The sequence below is a fragment of the Gavia stellata genome, chromosome 3 (genome assembly GCF_030936135.1).
Source record: "Gavia stellata isolate bGavSte3 chromosome 3, bGavSte3.hap2, whole genome shotgun sequence".
NCBI lineage: Eukaryota > Metazoa > Chordata > Aves > Gaviiformes > Gaviidae > Gavia > Gavia stellata.
The window spans coordinates 93,535,763-93,556,142 of record NC_082596.1 but is presented as its reverse complement, the minus strand read 5'-3'; the positions used below and the strand labels follow the sequence as shown (position 1 = coordinate 93,556,142).

General features: G+C 43.3%; 1 protein-coding gene across 1 annotated transcript; it reads left to right on the top strand.

The window, feature by feature from the left end:
* Positions 1-6,615: 6,615 nt before the first annotated feature.
* On the top strand, positions 6,616-19,161 carry MRS2 (magnesium transporter MRS2). Its single transcript, XM_059836341.1, has 11 exons — positions 6,616-6,772; positions 7,153-7,226; positions 8,461-8,497; positions 9,224-9,336; positions 9,779-9,952; positions 10,634-10,764; positions 11,509-11,625; positions 14,371-14,523; positions 15,607-15,724; positions 16,487-16,600; positions 17,687-19,161. Exons 1-11 carry the CDS (start codon positions 6,616-6,618, stop codon positions 17,792-17,794), a joined length of 1,296 nt encoding a protein of 431 aa, XP_059692324.1. The 3' UTR covers positions 17,795-19,161.
* The last annotated feature ends 1,219 nt before the right edge of the window (positions 19,162-20,380 follow it).

The window sequence follows — 20,380 nt, the reverse complement described above, 5'->3', positions numbered from 1 at the left end:
TCTGGGTAACTTCAGTTAGTCAGACTTGGAGGTGACTTGCCCCACTAAACCAAGCTCAGATTCGAAATACACTATGAACAGTAGCCTGATAAATCAGAAGAATATCCTTCGGCACAATTTATTTTTAACAAAAATGCATCAACAGAATAAACCAGAAAAACAATAGACAAAAATATAAAATAACCCATTTGTGGTTCAAATAACATAATATAAAATGAAATTGGGTTAATGTTGCACTTTTTCCTAAATCAAACAATTTCTATAATTCTACATAGTAGATATGATATAGCATATATAAAAAATATATAATAATACAGATATTAAGGACGAGATCCAGCCTCTACCATCATCAAAAGACTCCCTTAGATTTCACAGATAAATACATCAGATCATGAAATTATCCCATTATCGTTTTAATCTTAAACTATTTAGAACGCTTTGTAAACAAATGATCCACTTGAAGCTGCATTTTCCTTGCTAATTCTCAGCCAAACATCTTCAGACTGTCCAATGTTTGGAAAGTAACTTTGGATATTGCCTTATCAGAGTAGTAGATTTTTTTTTAATCCCTTCAGACTGTTAAAAATTGTAAAAAAAAAAAATCAATCAAGCATGCATCTTACGGGGTTGTTGAATGAACAGGTGAGTCTCTGATGTGTCCAAACAAATTCTGGGTACAGATAAGTTTTCTTTACTTGAAAACACTTTAGGCATGCCGGGGACATGACTTTTGGCTATACTTTTTAATGCCGTCTGCTTTGCGCTTTCCAGGAAGCTGCATAATGAAATACAGATACTTTGATTCCACTGGATTTTTGCCACACCTTGGGTATAAGAAACCATAAAACCCGAGAGAAAATAAACAGAAAATGCCTTAAATTCAAACTGAATTCCTTCAACAACCCCTTTTTGCCCCTGACTGTTGCGAGACTAAAACTGGTCTAGACCTTCCTCCCTGGAATTGTTTAGTGTACAGTAATGATTGTTCTTCCAAATGGATTTCAACACGTGTGATGGAAGGAATTTTTCTTTCCTTTTATCTTACCTCCTCTGATGGCAAAATTACCCCCCTGCTGTGAGTTACAACAGGGCAGTTAACCATTACAAAAAGAGCAATTTCAGGGTGAGGGAAGTCAAATATGCTACTGTTATTGGTTAACAGTTAAATTTCTCTACTTGCTGATGGTTTTCTTCTAATGAAGGGGAGAACCAAGCATTTACCATCCTCAAATTAATACTCTTTAACATTGTTCTATTGCAACCTGAAATGCAAATTTGTATTAAAAATATGCTTATGTGTAAAACCCAAAAATGCTGGTGACCTTCACACTGTTCTGCAGTCAAGTAGTGATACATCAACTACCTGCTATTTTGTGCCGGATTCTACCACTTCTAGTGATCTTAGGTGTAGTTTGAAAGCACACACATCTTTGGCGTAGGAATAAACCACTGAATATTTCACTCGTGCACCCATTTCGACACTTGGTCTACTCCAAAATACTGTTGGTCTTTACCTATGGCCACGCTAGTTACCATCACTTTTGTGGACTGCAATAAAATACCCCTTAAATGGTATGAGCGCATTGCTAGCCTTAAAGCAGCCTAGAACTGGTGGGCAAAATCTTTGCCCAAAACCAGGAGTACATTCTGAATCCTCTGAAGAATTGCAATGCAGAATGTTGTCCATACTTTAAGCTTTACATAGCTAATAGCTATGCTTCTGAAGACTTCCCCTTTCAAATTCAGCTGCTTGCGTTTCTGGCCTCTATCCCTTTACTTGTGCTGCAGTGGAATCTCACCGTTTTCTTACCCATAAGGCAACACCTTCAAATTCAGCCCCTGAAAAGCACTCATGACTGTCCAGCCCACCATGGGCTATAGAGCTCACCATTTCACACCAACCTTTTCAGAACAATACATTTTGTTTTCTTCAGTAATAGGAACAAAGCAAAACAAAACCAGAGTGTTTCCAATACAGTACAAAGTCAGCATGTTTTCCATCCTGCCTAACTACAACCACTGCCAGAAAGCTAAGAAAAGCTCAAACACTTCAGCCCGTGATAGCAAAGCCTTCATCCGTGAGAATCTGCTCCTTCCAGTCTTTCCAGGGCCTGACCTCTTACCGCCACTATTACTTCAGTTTCTAAGCTATCTTCTATCACATTTGCAACGGTAACGAGACAAGCTGCTGAACCACTGACGCGATGAAGATAAATGGAGAGATGATGGAGTAACATAAGACCTCTCGTCTTACTTGAGGTTGATGCATGAGACCACGTCAGTCAGGTCGTGCGTCAGGACCGCATGATGGAGCTGAGGTCACGTAACAAGCACACCTTGGGGGTTGTGATGAGAATAGAGCCATGGCATAGCGACACAGCACCAAACAGGGTTGGGTTTTCTGCAGCAAAATGCCGTGAGGTCTCTGCCATTTCAGGACCAGAAAACATTTTGCAGCTTGTTGCAGGTCCCTGGCAAGGCTCAGTGACAGCAAAACACAAGGACAGGAACATGCCCTAGTGCTGAAGAAAAGACCGATAGAATGTACAGAAAGGGTAAAGATATCGTTTCTAAACACAGAGAACGGAATTCAGCTTATTCTGTTCCACACAGTGCTCAGAATCACACTTAATAACTACACCTTTGTGCAGCTTACCTAAAAATCAGACTAAGCAATAGCAGCCAGTTTATTCCCAGTTGCAATTCTGGGGTAATCGGACTGTCTGCAGTGACAGTTTAAAGTACATAAATACCAGGTGGTTCAACTCTCACGCAAACACGCTAACTGGAAGAAGAAACAAAATACTGATGTACTGATGTAGTTGTAAATTTTAAAACCCATGTCATAGCAATTTCATCTACTTATACAATTGCCAGATCAAAAACTCCTTAGAATACCAGGATCAATTATTTTTGCTTAAAAATAAAGCATTAGACAATCACAGTTTAAGCTACAGCTTTTGATGACGCAGGTGATTTCTACCAGTATATTTGAGACAGCTGAGATGATAAAGGCTTACAGAGGGAAAAGGCTTTGGCAAACCCTTAGAAGCACATGATGAAACGGTTCTCCATGGAGAAACAAATTCCAGGTGGTTAGCTCAAGTAGGGAAAAAGCTGAAAAATATCTTTCACGTGGTCTTGTAATGAAAGTGCAGTCATCCTTTCTAGGCAAAGAGTTCTCAGTGTGTTACTGTAGCTACCTTTGATCAAGGCACCTGAGATTATCAACTGTGTATTTCTGACTGATTCACATAAGAGAAATTATTCTAAATATGAATATTATGTATTTTAAGTTTTCCATGGGGTCTTTCCTTTTCTCTGTCTCTATTCTTACTCAGCTGTGCTAATCATCCACTAGACACTCATCTACTGTCTGGAAGCAAATTTACATTTTTTTGGTTAATCTGGTTTTTGGGTTTTGGTTGGGGGTTTTTTGTTTTTTTTTTTTTTTCTGTTTCCTCAACATGAATAAAATGGGGCTCCTGTGAGCATTTCTTTTAGGAGAAGAAATGGGTAATAGGTTCAGGCACATCTTTGTATATAAACAGGATTGATTAAATACACAAATCATACACCGGGAAATAATTGCTCTGTAGACAGACATCTATACACCTTTCTACCACAATTTTACCTAAACGTTCTTTGAGCTTTTCTTCAGTAAAAGTTTATAAGGACTCCTCTGATGATACCTACGATTTTCCTCTCTTTCTGTGTGTTTTTCTTTGGTGTTTCTGCTCTTTCTCTTCCACATAGCCCAGCTGCAATCAGACCAGTCCCTCATGTCTGCACTGACATTCAGTTGACAGTGGAATTAGTTGCTCACATAATTCAACCTCACAAATGGCTTCTGATTTGGATGGTAATGTCACGGCTAAGCAAGTCTATGCAGGAGCTATCCTCTTATTTGGGCTGAATGGAGAACAGCCGTTATGCCCATTTGTGTCAATGAGCTTCTTCAACTAACACTAGAAGAGCTTGACCCATTATTTTTTTGATTAAATCCAGCAAACTGCTCCCAAAGGTTGGCACTGCAGGACAGACCCAACACCTGACACATGCATGTTGCAGAAGCAACAAGCGCTCGCTGGTATTTAGAGCTGCAATAAATAGATGGCAGTTCTAGCTCTCCAGTCATCTTTTGTCAGCAGCAGTATAAAATTAGACACTCTAGCCGTGCTTCATCACCGGCTGCCAGTTCACACCAATGCGTTGTCTTCACGTCTAAAGAGAGAGGTGATATTTGGTTATTGTCTACCCTTCCAGACAATTACAATGATGGCTTCTAATGCAGCTATAACAAGCAACAATACCAATACTTACTGGTATAGTGGCCTATTATATGGTAGATATCAAAGTTCGTATCAATATATATTCTGTGTGAAGTTATGTCATCTTGTTTCCAACACTTCTGTTGTGTAAGCAGCCAGAATGACAGATGGACAAAGGAAAACAAATAGATCAACCCTGTATCTTTTCCCTTTTTTATCAAAGAGTGTGAAATGTCTGCACATTCATTAAATGTAAATTTCTGGCAGATATTCTTCAGATGCTTCCCTAGCTTTTGCATTCCAAGCATGTGGCATCAACATAAGCTGCCGTTAGTCGCCAGCAATGGTGTATGTTTATTTCCTCCACCCCTGCGGTATTTTCTGTGCTGGCTGGTATTTCCAATTTTTGCTTAAGTATCTCTGACATGGAGGAGAATTGAATTTGTCTTGTACATACTGCCACCGGCTGTGATCACTAAAACCAGAGCTAAAATACTCCCATTTCAGTAGATTCCAGCTTTTTATCAAGTATAAGGGGGGCCAACCCTTGCATTCAGGCACGCTTACTCTGAAACTGAAAACCTCTGATGGCTTCACTCTACACACACACGCTGTCTATAGCTGCTAAGGAACTTTTTTATTTAATTACTTCCTCGTGAAGTAATTTATCTTTGTGCAAATTGTGCGTAAACCATCCTTCTGATTCTGTACACATGAATCCACTTTGAACTAACTCTCATCTATGCGTGTTAATGTATGTACGTCCAAACACACACACACGCAGAGGTGATGTGCTGTAGGGAAGTAGGGGATGGTGGCTGCCCTCAGGTGACTTCCCTTTAACTTACAGCCCAGCCGAGAGCTGAAGTTGGCCCCGACCCCCTCGTCTCCAAAACTCAGCCCCGTGCCCAGGCCGGTGTTTAGACTGGTGCCCTCCTGTTGTGGCAGCCATGCTGTACCAGTCATTTCATTAGCAGCATAATCACTTCACAGAACCACAGAATCATTAAGGTTGGAAAAGACCTGCAAGATCATCAAGTCCAACCATCAACCCAGCCCCACCATGCCCACTAAACCATGTCCCGCAGTGCCACGTCCACACGTTCCTTGAACACCTCCAGGGATGGTGACTCCACCACCTCCCTGGGCAGCCTCTTCCAGTGCTTCACCACTCTCTCAGCAAAGAATTTTTTCCTAATATCCAGCCTGATCCTCACCTGGTGCAACTTGAGGCCATTTCCTATTGTCCTGGCTCTAGTCACTTGGGAGAAGAGACCAACACCCACCTCACCACAACCCCCTTTCAGGCAGTTGTAGAGAGCGATGAGGTCTCCCCTCAGCCTCCTCTTCTCCAGACTGAACAACCCCAGCTCCCTCAGCCGCTCCTCATCAGACTTGTGCTCCAGATCCCTCACCAGCTTCGTCGCCCTTCTCTGGACACGCTCCAGCACCTCAATGCCCTTCTTGTAGGAAGGGGCCCAAAACTGAACACAGCATTCGAGGTGCGGCCCCACCAGCGCCAAGTACAGGGGCACAATCGCTTCCCTACTTCCTCTTGTATTTCCTCGCTAAGCAGTCCTGAGTGCTGGAGGCGTGTTTTGGTAACACAACCTGCCGCGGGGCTTTGAGCACAGGCTCTGCCTTCGGACTGATTTATGTGCTCCGGCAGAACCGGCCAAAGGAAGGACACTCCTGCTCTCTGCATTCTCCTTTTGCACATGAAAGCTGCAGTTTTAGAGTAATATAGAATAGCGGAAGCTGGTATGTTACGAAGTAAACTTTGAAACCTCAACCATCCAGCTTGGCTATTTTAGATACACAAGTAGGGCGAAGAAATTTAATTGCAAGACCTTTACCGGGGGCAGAACTGTTCTACACTTGGAAAACCCCCACATTTTAAAAGCAGACTCTCCACCGAGTGGCCGAACGCGGTGGGGCAAATCCCAACCACCACGAGCTCTGCGGAACGCTCCCGGAGCTCAGAGCAGGGCCTGGGGCCGCCCGGGCCTTGCGGGGACACCGCCGCGGCTGCGGGCCCGCACACGCCGCCGTGAGGGCGGCTGGCGGGGGCACGTCGGGAGCCGCAGGCTGCGGCCCCGCTCTCCCACCGCCTCCGCCGGCAGCCAGCGCCCGCCCGCCAGCCCGCCAGGGCGAGCTCCGTCGCGAGCTCCAGCCCGGCTGCCCGCGCCCGCCGGGACCCGCAACGGGTGGCCCGGCCCCCACCGCGGGGCCGCCGTCGGCCGCGCCCCTCCCATGCTCCGCCGCCCGCGCTCCTCCTCCGCCGCGGCTGCGCGCTGGGAGCCGCGCTGGGCCGGGCCGGGAGCTGCGCGGTGCCTGCGCGCCCATGCTGCGCGCCGGGCTGCTCCCCCGCGCCCTGGGCCGCCCCCGCGGCTGGGCGGGCGGCGGGTCCCGGCTGCGGGCGGCCCTGGGGCTGCCGCCGGGCCAGGGCCGGCCCGCGGGGGTGGCGGTGCCGCCGTGTGCCCGGGGGCTGCGCTGGGCGGGTAAGTGGCGGGGCTGGGGCTGGGCCTGGGCCTGGGCCGGGCTTGCCGCCGGCCGGCCCCTGCGGCCAGGCCCCGCCGGGCCCTGGACCCGCGCGGCGGCGGCGGCCCCGCTGCGGGCGCCGGGGGAGGAAGGAAGGAAGGAAGGAAGGAAGGGTGACACTCTGGCCGGGAAGCGGGAAACCACAGCGGCTGTAGCCGCGCTCGGTGAGGCAGCGGCCTGCTGCCCGGGCTCTGCGGGGCGGCTGTCGGGGTCGTAGGGGCCTTCTCACCATCGGGGCGGCTTAGTTTCTGTGCCAGTGCCGTATATAGACAGGGTGCAGCGGGACACCGTGTGATTAAAGCGCATGTGCTGAAAGAAGGGATGTCTTGTCTTTCTTCAGGTAAATTTTATCAACACGCCACAACAGAGGCCTCCCAAGCCACCTTAGCTAGCGTGTCTCCTGTTTTTGCAGTGGTAAGTATGTGCAGGCGCTTCTGTCGAGAAGGGCAACTTGTGCAAGATAATGGTGCTCTTTTTTTTTGGTTGTTTTTCCTTAAAGCATCGTAAGAGCAGATGGATTCATCTCTTAGAGAACATCCCTAGTTCTGAATTGTTGGTCTAAGGTATTCTGACGTGAAGGCCAGTTATGGTATACAGCGTTCATCAAGGTGTTTAAGATAAAGCATCTGCTGGAAGTTCTCCTGCTTTAATTGTGAAGGCAGAAGGTTTCTTCTTCAGCCTGTTGAGGCTTCCTAATGCCTTTTAGAAATACTATTCCTGTGTCTTGGTAGCTGCAGTTCCAAGCAAACGTAGGATATGGGGAAAAAACAAGCTCTCTCTATGTTATTTTTTAAGATGAGCCTGAAAGCCATTTGCAGACTGCTTGATTGACATTATTAGCGCATACGAGGGAAGGTAAGGCCGCCTTGTTGAGAATGAAAAGCAGTCGTCTGCAGCAAGGTGCGTGCAGGCAGGTCCTTGCGGCCACGTAACCCCTGTTGCAGCTCTACCAGAATGTATGCTCAGGTATGTTTAATTCACAGAAGGCTGTTTTTAAAGCCAGTAATATGTAATTAAGCTACGTGGTTTATGAGCAAAACTGCATAAGCTGTTTATGAGCAAAACAGGAAACTTCCAGATTAAACCAGGCATCGCAGTTTTTCCAATAAAATAATTTTACTAGGAGATGCAAGTGTTAAATGAATAATCTGAATGGCAAGTGGTAAGGCAAAACAGATTTCGATGCAGGTTACTAGCTGAATAGCATGTTAAGGCAATACTTGATGGGGGCACAAGGCCTAACTACCCAATTTGTGGTACTCTTCTTTAAATTTTATTGGTAAGTTTTTCATATTGCTCCAGAGGAAATAGCAAAATTTGTAATCCAAAACATAGGATGCCCTTTCATGCCTAAATCACTCTGCTCCTCTGTAAATCACCTCCTTCCCAAGGTCTATGTTGGAACGTGGTCATGCAGATGACACTGGTTTTGTTTGGTGTGTATAGAAACACAGTGGAATATGTGGCAATTTGGTGCAATATTTTTCTTAATTGGGATGAACTGTGAAGAGAGGGCATAAAAAGTTGCTTTTTCTTCATAATGTATTTTCCATTTGACTTCTAGGCAAGCGCAGACAATTTTAGAGATTGATTTCTTGTTTTACCATAGTTTCGTGAAAAAAAACCACTTTTTTTCCCATTCCTTTAGGTGAAGCTTGACAAAGAGGGAAATACTACCTATTTTGGTGAGTTTTTGTTGTAGTTTTGTTTGTCTTTTTCCCCTTGTCCAATACAGAAAAGCCCAACTGGGAATCTACATGGGGTAGAAAATTATATTTGGGATACATCATTCTGTTTATTTGGGATGTTGCAATGTTTCCTCTGTTTTGCTGCCTTCTGTGGTCTTCACAGCATCTTTATAGTTACAGTTTTTGTATATTTCTAAGTAAATATACATGTTCAAGGAACGTGTGGACGTGGCATTGTAGGACATGGTTTAGTGGGCATGGTGGTGTTGATTGATGGTTGGAATTGATGATCTTATCGGTGTTTTCCAACCTTAGTGATCCTGTGAATATTTTTAAAATAACATATACCATCTCTTACAGGAAGGTCATTTTTACTTTGTCTTTTCCCTTTTTGACCAGCATGCTACTTTCCCTGCCTTGTATTTCCCTTCCTGTAGGATTACGTGTGCTTTCTCAAATGAGTCACTTGGTTTCTGACATGAAATTCATTATGACGGCCAACTTTTTCAGTTACATCTAGAATTTTTCTCTTTCCACCCAAGATACAGTCTTCTAAACTTCGTAAAAAATAAATTACATTGAGGAATCAATGGGAGGATAACTGTTTTAAAGACAGCACAGTACTTTTTTCTTTTGTGGGACTTAGTAACACACTAAAATGTAATTTCAGAACATATATGCTTGTCCCCTGAATGTCTTCATCTGAAAATATTTTTATGATAGAAAAGAAGAAGACAGAATTGTACCAGGAATTGGGTCTTCAAGCTCGAGATCTAAGATTTCAACACCTAATGAGCATTGCAACTAGGAACAACAGGATCATCATGAGAGTGGAGGTAATGGTTTCCCTATAGCTGAGTATAAACTTGAACCGTGTCTTATCCTGCGCTTGCATTTTCTTGCACGGTTCTTTTAAAACCAGCTTTCTGTGACGTGCAGTCCAGCAGTAAAGGTGTCTTTGGAGCTCTACCCTGCCATCAGAGGTACGGCTTTACCAACAGTACGTATTGATGACCATTTTCCTAGCTGAGCATAGGAGAAACGTTACTAACATTGTCATAGAAGTAAAGACTTACAAGGAGCCGCTTCTCAGTCAGACCTCCATTAGCACAGTGCTGTGTCTGAACCCGGGGGGATACACTGGTTTGCAGTTCGCATGAGATTCTGTTCTTTTCCTTTATTGAAGCCTAAATTATCAAATGTGCTACAGAGTCATGAGAAGACAGAAATCTTCAGAGACCTTTTTTTTCAGACTCCTACATGTACTGTCTTTTTCAGTTCTTGAAGGCTGTCATAACACCAGAGTTTCTTCTGATACTAGATTATCGTAATTTAAATCTGGAACACTGGCTCTACAATGAACTAGCGTCTCAGCTGGCCGGGGAAGGTCAACTAGTTACATATTCCCTGCCCTTTGAATTCCGAGCCATAGAAGCAATTCTGCAGTACCGGGTGAGCTATATTACTTTTATTTAAATGGGTTTGGAAGTTGTTGCTTTGTAGAAAGGACAGTATGATTTTCTTCTTGCATTTAATATTTATACATACACATTTGTATATGTATTCCACACTTACTGTAGGAGCTTTTTTTTTGTTTTGGCTTTTGTTGGTTTAGTTTTTATGGATTTGTGTGTATGTGTGTTTCCATTCCCTTCCCAAGAAAGTGCTAATTGGAAAGTTTGCTTTTTGGAACAAGGATGTGATGGCTTCACCATCATTTGGGCAGATAAAAACCAAGTCAGAGTACCTTCCTTTCTAGAGACGTGCTTTAGCTGAAATAGAAGTCTGGCCTCTTGCGCAGGAGTCAGATAATGATTTCTAGCTAACCTTAAAAATCTATGCTTGCTAATACTAGCATGACATTTCTAGACAAATAGCATTTTAGCTTTATCAGCTTTATTGGTGTGGTTGTCACTGGGTTTCAATTCAGTGCAAATCACTTTTATAAAATATTATATTTTGCACTGGCTTTATCTTGGAAGTGGTATCCCTATAGCAGGTATTTCCCGAAAGCAGATGGTTTTAACTGCCTCTTACTGTGAATTCTGTGTTCAGAGATGGGAGTCAGTTGCCCAAGTCATTCTAAATTTTAATTAAATTTTAATTCTTATAAAGGATCATGTTGTTATCTAGATCAGCAAACTGCAGGGGAGACTTAACACTTTGCAGCCTCAGATCCTTGAGACACTGGAAGCTCTAGTGGACCCCAAGCTTTTGTCTGTGGATAGGAGTAAACTACACATTCTCCTGCAAAATGGCAAGAGGTAAATAAGAGTAAGCTGTGAAGAGACTAGAAGATGACCGTAGAAAATTACGTGCAATGAAATGTTAGAAAAATGATGTCTAATATGAATTTCCTAAATTACTGTAATGCTGGGTTGTGTGTCTTACTTGTAAATTTAAAAATCGGTATATGAGATACGTAGTGATACGGGGGAAAAACAGAAAAAGGGAAATCTATTCCAAGTTGTCAGAAATACAGTCAAGCTTCTTAAATAGCATCTGACGGAACAAAATAATACCTAAGAGAACAAAATAACATCATGAAAATGTTCCCTGTAATGTACAACAAGATTAGCCTGTGGATCTATGCTTTAAGGTTACTAGCACTAATACACTGGTACCTTCATGTATTGGCCTCTCTGATACGTCAGTGCAAATATGCACTCCCTACATGTTCACGGAGTGCTTGGGTTTTTTCTGACTTACAAATATATCCAGAAAACACATCTGAATCCCTCTTAGTGTGCGTCTGTAGCTCGCTGGCCCCCAGACAAATCACTGAATCCCTCTTAGTGTGCATCTATAGCTCGCTGGCCCCCAGACAGATCACTGCTAAGTGCGTGGTCTGTAGGGAATTTTTTGAAGGAGCTCTTAGAATCCCACAAGGACGTCTTCCCTGGCCACTCGATCTGGTGAGGGTGCTGGCTGACAAACTCATTTAGAGGGTACCTTTGTGCACTGGTGCCAGTGGGGATTACTTGACCTTTTGCCTGTTCTTTCTTCAGCTTGTCAGAACTGGAAACAGATCTTAAAGTTTTCAAAGAAACAATTCTGGAGATCTTAGATGAAGAAGAATTAATAGAAGAGCTGTGTCTATCTAAATGGACTGATCCACAAGTATTGTATGTATACTTTGAAACCACATACTTTTTTACAAGTGTGTTTTGTTTAAGGAGAACTTGAACACTAAACTGCCAAAAAGCAGAAAGAAAAAGACTTTCTAATTTTTTAAAGCCCTAATGCTTGCTGCTTCAGAAATCATTGTATTTGCCATTTTGGAGAGGGACTCCACTAGCACTAGTCATATTGGGCAGTTTCAAATAGTTGTTGGCATAGCAGGCCAGCTCACCTAGTGTGTAATGGGATGGGAGCAGGATGGTAGGAGGAGAAAAAGAAAATGTTATTTTTCAGTACAAATTAACATTTTCTGCGAGAATTTTCTTCAGTTTCAGCAAAGAAACAAAGAGGCAGATTTTAAAGCTTGTCTTAAATAGGTCATACACCATGCTTCCTTTGTTAGAAGTGTGCTGAACATCTTGCTTCTAGCTTTTTGCTCCTCAGCAGAACCTGAAGGAAAGACACCCTGGAGCAATCTTGTTGTGACCTGAAGAGCAGCGTTTCAGGAAAAAGTGTCGACGCAGAAATAGTCCTATTGCATTCTCTCAGATTCTGGTGAAAGACTGCACACAGCAGCAGCAGCACTGGTCACTTGAACAAAAACTAAAAAGCAAAAAGATAATGAATATCAGATCCTAATATGTTTTGGGCTGAATTGTATTTAAATCTTGGGCATAGAGACATGTTTTATGTTTAAGCAGATAACAGAAACTACCTTTCAGGGTCCTTTGCAAAGTTGCTGAATAATACTTTCACCTAACCACGTTGCATGTGGGTATTAATACTGTTCACACAGTAGCATGGGTTTGAAATCGGGAGATAGTTTCTTGCTCCGCAGAGCTTAGTCTAAATGTGCAGCAGAAACTCAGTATTCCAGAAGCAGGACATGGTTTGCATTTATAATGCATCTGCTGGAGCAGTGTTGGGAGGGCTCTGAATTCCAGGCTGCTCCTGAGCCAGCAGCTGGTCTTCATCCTGGTTTTCCTCACAGCCTTCCTTTAGACTTAATACAAGCTGCTGGCAAATTTCTTCTTGCCTCACGGTAGACGGTCTGTAGGGAACATCTAGGAAGGATACCAAGGTCACTTTACGCTCTCATGTCGGGAGAAACCTGAAGTCATCCGTTCTTGCAGACGAGTAGGAGAGGTGGTGAGAGGTGGTGTGAAGAGTGCTGGAGCTGTGCTACAGGGTGTAGGGAGGCAGTCTGTGCACTGGGCACTCTAGGAAGCGCTGGCCACGACAGCACATGTGCAGGCAGGCTGGCAGTGTGCGGACAGCTCTTTCGGCCCCAGGATTGATGCAGGTGTTGTGTGATATTTGATGAGCTCCAGAAGCCTGAGAAGATGCGGAGGAACCTGCCTAGGCATATAGGTGCCATCGGAGATCGTTTGTGGCAGGAATGGTGAGCTGAGCCCAGAAAGATGAGGCAGACATCATATCTTTGTGTGAAGGGATGGCAGGCTGTCAAAGACTCACGAGGCAGATGGACGCTAATTAATGAAAGCAACTGGGATGGCAGTTACCTTCAAGTCCATATACCTGTTGTTTCCCTTTGTATAGCCACAGAGAAGCCGATTTAAAGATACTCATCAAATAGGACCTTGAGCTGAGTCTGGAATACAGCAGATAGTACTCCAAGGCTTTTCCACAGCTCCTCTCATCTGCATGCAATAAAACCCTCAAGGTCTGAGGGCTTTAAAATCAGCCTGGCTAACTCAATGTTTCTGCCCCATAAGGGAGAAACTAGGGGCTCTTTTAAAGGTCCCCAGGGAGCTTACATGGGTTGGTTCTTAATACGTTTCACTAATTTTCTTGGAAAAACACTTCAGAGAGGTTTCTTTAACAGTCAGCAATGCCAGGAGGCGAGTCTTTAAAAAGTTTAGTCTCTCTAGAGAAATGAGGTCATACCACAAAAGAAAAAATGATAAAGAATCTTCCTGGCTTTACTGCTAGTTTCCAAGCTCTTGTGGATCTTGGGTGCCTCAGCCTTCATTTAGACAGTGAACAATCCAGTACAGGGCCAGAAACATGCCTGCCTGTTGCAGAGAAGGCTGCTGCGCCAGCAGTCGGGCTGTGAAGTAGGGTGAAAGTTTCTCAGACTTCACTTAGGAGAGCAGCATCTTCATTTGATGCCCACTCTTAGGCTGCTTCCTGCTCCCAAAATGTTTTGCCGTAATTACTGCGTATAGCTGAAACACCTTACAACTAAACTATTTTAATATACACCTAAAACATCTCCTTCACTGTGTAGTTGTTGACTTTTGGTGGTTTTATTCTTTGGAGTTTTTGACTGCACCGCTACCAACTTCCACCACTTGAGGGCACCAAAAAATGAAGCATCTCCTTTCAAAAATGTCAGCACTTTATAGTAACTTTATAACGATATGAACGTTTATAGTAATAGAAAATTTATAAATAATATAAAATTTATATAACTTTATAGCTTTTTAAAATCTGAAAAAGTAAGATTTTTGGTGTTGTGCATGCCTTGAGCACATCAAATGCTAACTGCTCTATTCAGAATCATTGACTGTCTATGCTGATCAGCTGATAGATATAAAAATATGCCTTTTATTTTAAGCTGTTGGTATTGACAGAAGTTCCTCACTGCAAAGATTGGATTTTGCGATCTAGTGTCTAACAGCACTCTTGTTGGCTGTTCCCCACAACTCTTACATGCCTTAACACGTCAGTGATACATCTGTATACAACATGAAGCTAACCAGAAAAATATAAATTGTTGCTCACAGTGAGGAGAGTACATCTGGGATTGACCATGCAGAGGAAATGGAGCTGCTGCTGGAGAACTATTACAGACAAGCAGAAGATCTTGCGAATGAAGCTCGTGAGCTCAGAGTACTGATTGACGACTCGGAGAGCATAATATTTATCAACCTGGACAGGTTAGCTACCCGATCTGAGGGACTGCCAAAAGCTGAGCAGAACTTAATGCTGCCTGGTCTTTCTCAAATCACTGCCTGGAAGGAAAGTTGGGGAATTCCATCTTCATGGGGGTTTGACTGGACTTGTCACAGCGCAAGAAGCTGCATTGCCCTTTCCTTATCAGTGAACTGGGTAAAGCAAAGCAACAAGACACCCTAATTAGCATGTGTAAAAACCTCTCTAGCTGGGCATCAGTTTTCACTCGCAGGAGAAACCAAGCTTCTCCAAGATCCTTCTGGGGAGCTATTCACTAGAGGAACTGTCTGTGAATTTGGGGGCAAAATAAAATTCTACTCAGGAAAGTTTGCTCTTACTTCACCAAAACCAAAACTCTTATTTAAGAGTCTGGCTGGGCTACTCAGGTGTTCGGTACCAGTTGCATTATCACTCTATGGAGTGATACAAGAATTAATAACTTTGGAGCGAGTGTCCCCTCTCTCTCTGTATGCTACAGTTTTCACTACTGGTCAGCTTTCTTCCTGAAACATAATTAGCACATGTCACTCTGAGGTCAGTGTTTAATATTCTTTCTCCTCTTTACTGGGGAGTTACCTGCAGGAGCAATTGGTGGATGCTGCATCAGGAAACCACAAAAATCCTTTTGGGGAAGACTTGAATATGGAATTCTCCAAAACAGGCTCAAGTTTATAGTCTGCAGCATTTACCAACTGTGCTTCTTTGCAAGGTAACGGTAAATTTTTGTTGCTTGCGAATAGGGGCATGTAAATTCCGGCCAGTTAGTGGTGACAGAATATAAATTACTGTTACTCTGTGTATATACATCTCTAAGAAGTAAGTGATGCCGGCAAGTCTGCTGCTGGTTATGCAGAACCTGCTGCCTTAGAGGTGTCCTGATGCAGCAATTTCAAAACGACAGCCTCTTTATACTGTTGTTTCATGAGTTTTGTCACTGGGTTGCCTAACTCCATCATGACCGCCTCTGTTTCACTATTTGGTTTTAGCGCGTGCTGTTTGGAATTTGAGGATTTAGGCAGCAGATCAATTTTTTGAGTTCCCCTTACAGATGTTTCTCCCTTCTTTAGCCACCGTAATGTGATGATGAGACTGAACTTGCAGCTGACTATGGGGACTTTCTCTCTCTCTCTCTTTGGACTCATAGGAGTTGCATTTGGTATGAACTTGGAGTCATCTCTAGAAGAGGTAAGGAACGAATGCTGCTTTTATCAGTGACGTAAAACATGGGCCTTGCTCTTAGAGTGCATTTTATATTCACTACAACTCCATTCTTTTTATAGATAAAGCTCCAGATTTACATTAGTGTGTGAAGTAACATAATTTAGTCCAGTGATTCATGTGTTAGGGCAGTCACTTTTTTGTAAGCAGATTACTTTGTGGCTAACTGCACAGTATCGCAGGCTTTTTTGTCTGTGTGATGTCCACAGAAAAGAAATGGGAAGACAAAATTATGGTTGAGTCAAGACTGACTATAAAACAATATTCAGGTTGCTATAATGGTCATCTATTCTTCTGAAAAGCCCACCTTTGTCCTCCACGTACAAGGGGATCTGGCAAGCAGCCAGGGCATTTCCAACACGCCAGAGGAAATACTCTAGTGTCAATTACATGGTTATGCCCAGACTGGTGGGGGTACAAACTGGGGGTACAAATTTACAATTGCACGTGCTATCTTTAGGGGAACAAAAAGAAAAAAAAATACTTCTGCCTTTCCACATTCATTAAATAGCAAGGTTGAATTTCCAAACTTTCTGATGAAGGAAGGAAAACTGCACAGGACAGTAACAGATTACACTAGGGTGATGCCTAAATAAAATTCTTTGCTATGAAACAGCCCTTTTCCCAAAGTAGGGCTTGGCTGGTGATGGTGGGGAGTAAGAGATTATCTTTGGATAATCCCTTTTCTGAAGAGAGAGTTGCATGACTAACGTGAACGTTCTGTTGTAGGACCCCAGAATATTTTGGCTGGTGACGGGGATTATGTTTCTGGGAAGCGGTCTGATATGGCGGCGCTTGCTTTCCTTCCTTGGGCGGCACCTAGAACCTCCGCTACCTCCTCACGTACGTATGGCTGCCTAGGGTTTCTGCTTCAGACTCTGCACGTACAGTTAATTTCTAACGCGGGAAATAAGCTGTTGCAGAGGTGTGGGGCAATTCAGCTCAGTGTCTGCTCCTTGACTTGACAAAGGAGAAGGTTCTCTAGCTGGACTGAATGAGGTGGGAAGCCCAGCACTGGCAAAGATAGACTCGAACAGTAAGATCCTGCTCCCTGTCACCAGAAGGGAAGCTGCAGGCTGTTACTTGAGAGATGCTGTATTTCCTTTCACCTGGCAGCCCGAGGGAAGCTGAGGCCGGGGTAGAAGCAGCCCTAATTGGCCTTCTCAGCTGCCAGAGCAGCCTGCTTGTGGTGAGGGACATCAGGGATGCTGCCCTCCTCCCCTCACCCACATACTAACTCTGGATCTGTGGTCCCGGTCTTGTAAAAGTGAAGGTAAAGATAAAGAGACGATGAGGACAGGTACTAGCTGTAACATCTCTCTGGAGAATGATGCCACCGTTGTGATGTCCTGACTCCCAATCCAAAGTTTGCAATAGTTCCTCACATGCACACCAGCCATCTGTGCCGTTGATGCTGATGGCACCGTAGAGCTCTATTGCACCAAGCTGTATGAAGATTTCCAAGGAAGACACTCTTCAGGTTAGCAAGATGTTGTATGGGTCATTTTCCCTGTTGACTACAGCTTGTGGGACTGTATTGTCTACCTGTATTCTGCACTCTAATTTTCTAACAGGGAAGTATGTCTGGCTTGAAAAGTTAAGTTGCTACAAGTGACAAGAGGGGGGCCCAGATAAACTCCCTTCTTCCCTCCCCTCCCTTGCCACTAAGAGGCAGGTGGAAGTAGTTTGTTGTGGATTGCTGGCTGTGGCTGCAACTAACTGGATTCTCCTCAAGCGTTGCTCAAAACCAACTCCAGCATGTACTGACTCTGGCTTGGAGAAATGTATTGAAAGGGATTAGGGAGGGAGAAGCCAAAGATGCTGTTCTGAAAAAAAAGAGGAGAAAAATCAGGGTTCAGGCCTCTTATTTCCTTCTGCTGCATATAGACCAGCTTCTCATGTAATCACAGGCTATTTTGTCTTGCCTAGGTTCCTGCAGTTTTGAAAAAATCCCAACCAGCTGGAAGAGTGGAGATAAAAAACAACCTTAAAGCGGAAACATTTGGGCTGAGCAGAAGCACATTAACAAACCAATAGGAACAGCAGGAATGAAGAGACTTTTATTGTTACAGGGTGGACTTTGGACACTTGCCTTGCTTTTGCTCTTCCTTACTGAAAACTGTGGGAATTTCTAAACTTGCTAATTTAATATATATTTTGTGCCAAAAATCGATAGTGAGATTTTAATGCTCATACACAGAAGGAGAGAAACAGAAGGGAAAACAGTGACAGGTTTTCCACAGTAGGCTCACCTCCACCCCACGTATGTTCCATTAGTTTTCTGTATCATGTAGATGTACTTATTTTTTGGACATTCTCAAGTGTTTCTGTCAAATACTTCTTCACATGATGGCCTTTCTTAAAGAGAACAGTGTTTTCAGCTGAAAGCATGACAGCAGTCAGCATTCATGAATAATTCTGGTTCTGAGCTGCAGATTTAGGAATCTGACTTCAAATACCAAAGAAAAATCCCCCCCAAAAGTGGCCTTTTTAATGGATTTTTCAAGGCCGTATTTAATTGCAGAGAACAGATTTTCCAAAGTAAAAAGCATACCTGCATCTCTTGTGAAGCATCACCTCTATATTGGCTGTAACCAGAAATAAGTTTCCCTTATTTTAAGTGAGCAACAACAGCTTTTGAAATGTAGCTACTTGGGTATTCCTTAACAATTAATTTAGGCTCAAAGCGTACGCGGGTTTTGTAACAAGAAAAGCGGGCCTGTGGTAATGCGCAATTGTGCTTGCCCTCTGCCGCTATTTCAACACGCATTGACAGAGCTGCAGTTTAATCAGTCATAAGGACTGATTCAAACAGTGATAAAAATTAACAGATGGGTTGTTGGTTTCTCTTAAGCCGAGTTCTACTTTCTTTGCCTTCCACGAAGGCCAGACGAAGTGTGGATTAGCCTGCACCACAGTAAGTAGCTGGGTTAGTAAAGGGTGTGGAAGCCTGGTGTCCTGTGATGGACTGAAAGAAGGAGTAAAATTCTTATGCCCACTATTTGTGTTTTTTCCTAGGACTTACCTCTGAACTCTGAGGGTGTAGTTCTCCACTGGTTTCTGCCGGTCTGTAGAGGGAGCATGAAATCCTTCTGAATCAGGTCACAAACGGGTTTTTGTTTGGGGTTTTTTAACCTCTTTGTAACACACACTGAGTAGCTCCTTAGGTGCCACCAGATAAATCACTGTACTGGCACGGGTTGAGAAGACATTAACTGTAGCTGTGAACATTTTTACTCAGGACTGATGAGTCAAAAATGGAAAGAAAAAGGTACAGAAATGAGAATTATGCAGGCCTGGGATCCTAGTTTGGTTAAAATCGGTTGTATGTAATTATTTTCACAGTTGTTCTTGCTCTATATGTGACTACAGATACAAAAAGCACGATAAGGTGAGAAAATTAATAGGGTTTGTAATGTTTTTGAGATTTTTAGCTGGCTTTTTTGCAGCCTTTTTGCTTAGCAGGTAGAGATGTAAAAAAAAAATATCTCTGAACTGAGCAATCCAGTGGAAAAAACACTGGCTCACATACCTTGGCTGATAAACCCCAGGAAAGCCCAGTGCGTGAGGGGATGTGGATGCTGATGTTCTCAACCAAGTTGTAGCTGCAGTAGGCAGGGACTGAAATGTGGTGCAGCTATTTGGGAAGCTTTCACATACGCTTTCCAAGCTCTGTCTGTTGTGCAGAGAGGCTTCTGTGAACTGCACTGACTCCTTTTCCTGTACGGAACTGACTGAAAGCACAATAAAAGCATGGAGAGAAATACCTATCTTTGACAAGACCACCTTTCTCTCTCAGACATACGCAAATGTTTAATGGTTTTCTTACTATTCAAAGTAATCAAAATGCATTCATGTGCGATAAAAAACTCTGACCTCATACATAGAAAAAACCAAAGCCTGTGGAGGCTGTATGTTCAGAATGGAATTGCTACAGAACATACTGGTTTCAACAATTTCCATTTAAAAAAAGAAAACTCTTCATTCTGCCCTTGTAAATACATTGCTCGTTTAGCCTTGCACCACAGTTCACAGATTCATAAGGTAGGTACTGCGCTCCCAGTTCCATCCAGTTACTTCTTTCATAAAGTTCCGATTTTAAACTTTAAGTAGTCTGCTATTTGAACAAGTCCCCAACATAGATGTTAGAACACATTACACATCCAGCTAATGTTCAACTTGCTGTTTGGTTTTTTTAAAACAACCTCCCTGAGAGAGACAATTCCTAAGAAGGTAAGTTGAGGTGTGTCATCTTGGAGTATGACCTTAAGAATTCTGCACTATTCCACAGATTTGTGTTATTTAAAATAGAAATAATGCTTTGTTTGTGAAGGAGGCAAGAGGAGAGAAGATACATACACATGTGTCTACGGACTAGCGTAGGTAATAACGGCATCACATCTTGCTGCTCAAGTTGTTTAATAGATAATTGATGCACACTCTGAAACCTGCATCATACAAAATTAGTGTTAATTAGTTGAAGACAGCACTGTTAACAATAAAAGCTGTTAACAATTCTGAGTTACCATGGTCATGGAATTTTACATGAAGATGCAAAGAAAGGGTGTCAGAGTAGTCTCTGCCACAAGTGCGAAAGCAAAAGCCTTTCCTAAAACTTAACCG

Excerpts from the sequence above, each read along its gene's own strand:
- MRS2 (XM_059836341.1), top strand. The coding sequence starts at position 6,616 with ATGCTGCGCGCCGGGCTGCTCCCCCGCGCCCTGGGCCGCCCCCGCGGC. Across the intron at positions 9,337-9,778 it reads GGATCATCATGAGAGTGGAG|TTCTTGAAGGCTGTCATAAC; the intron begins GTAATGGTTTCC and ends TGTCTTTTTCAG. Across the intron at positions 16,601-17,686 it reads AACCTCCGCTACCTCCTCAC|GTTCCTGCAGTTTTGAAAAA; the intron begins GTACGTATGGCT and ends TGTCTTGCCTAG.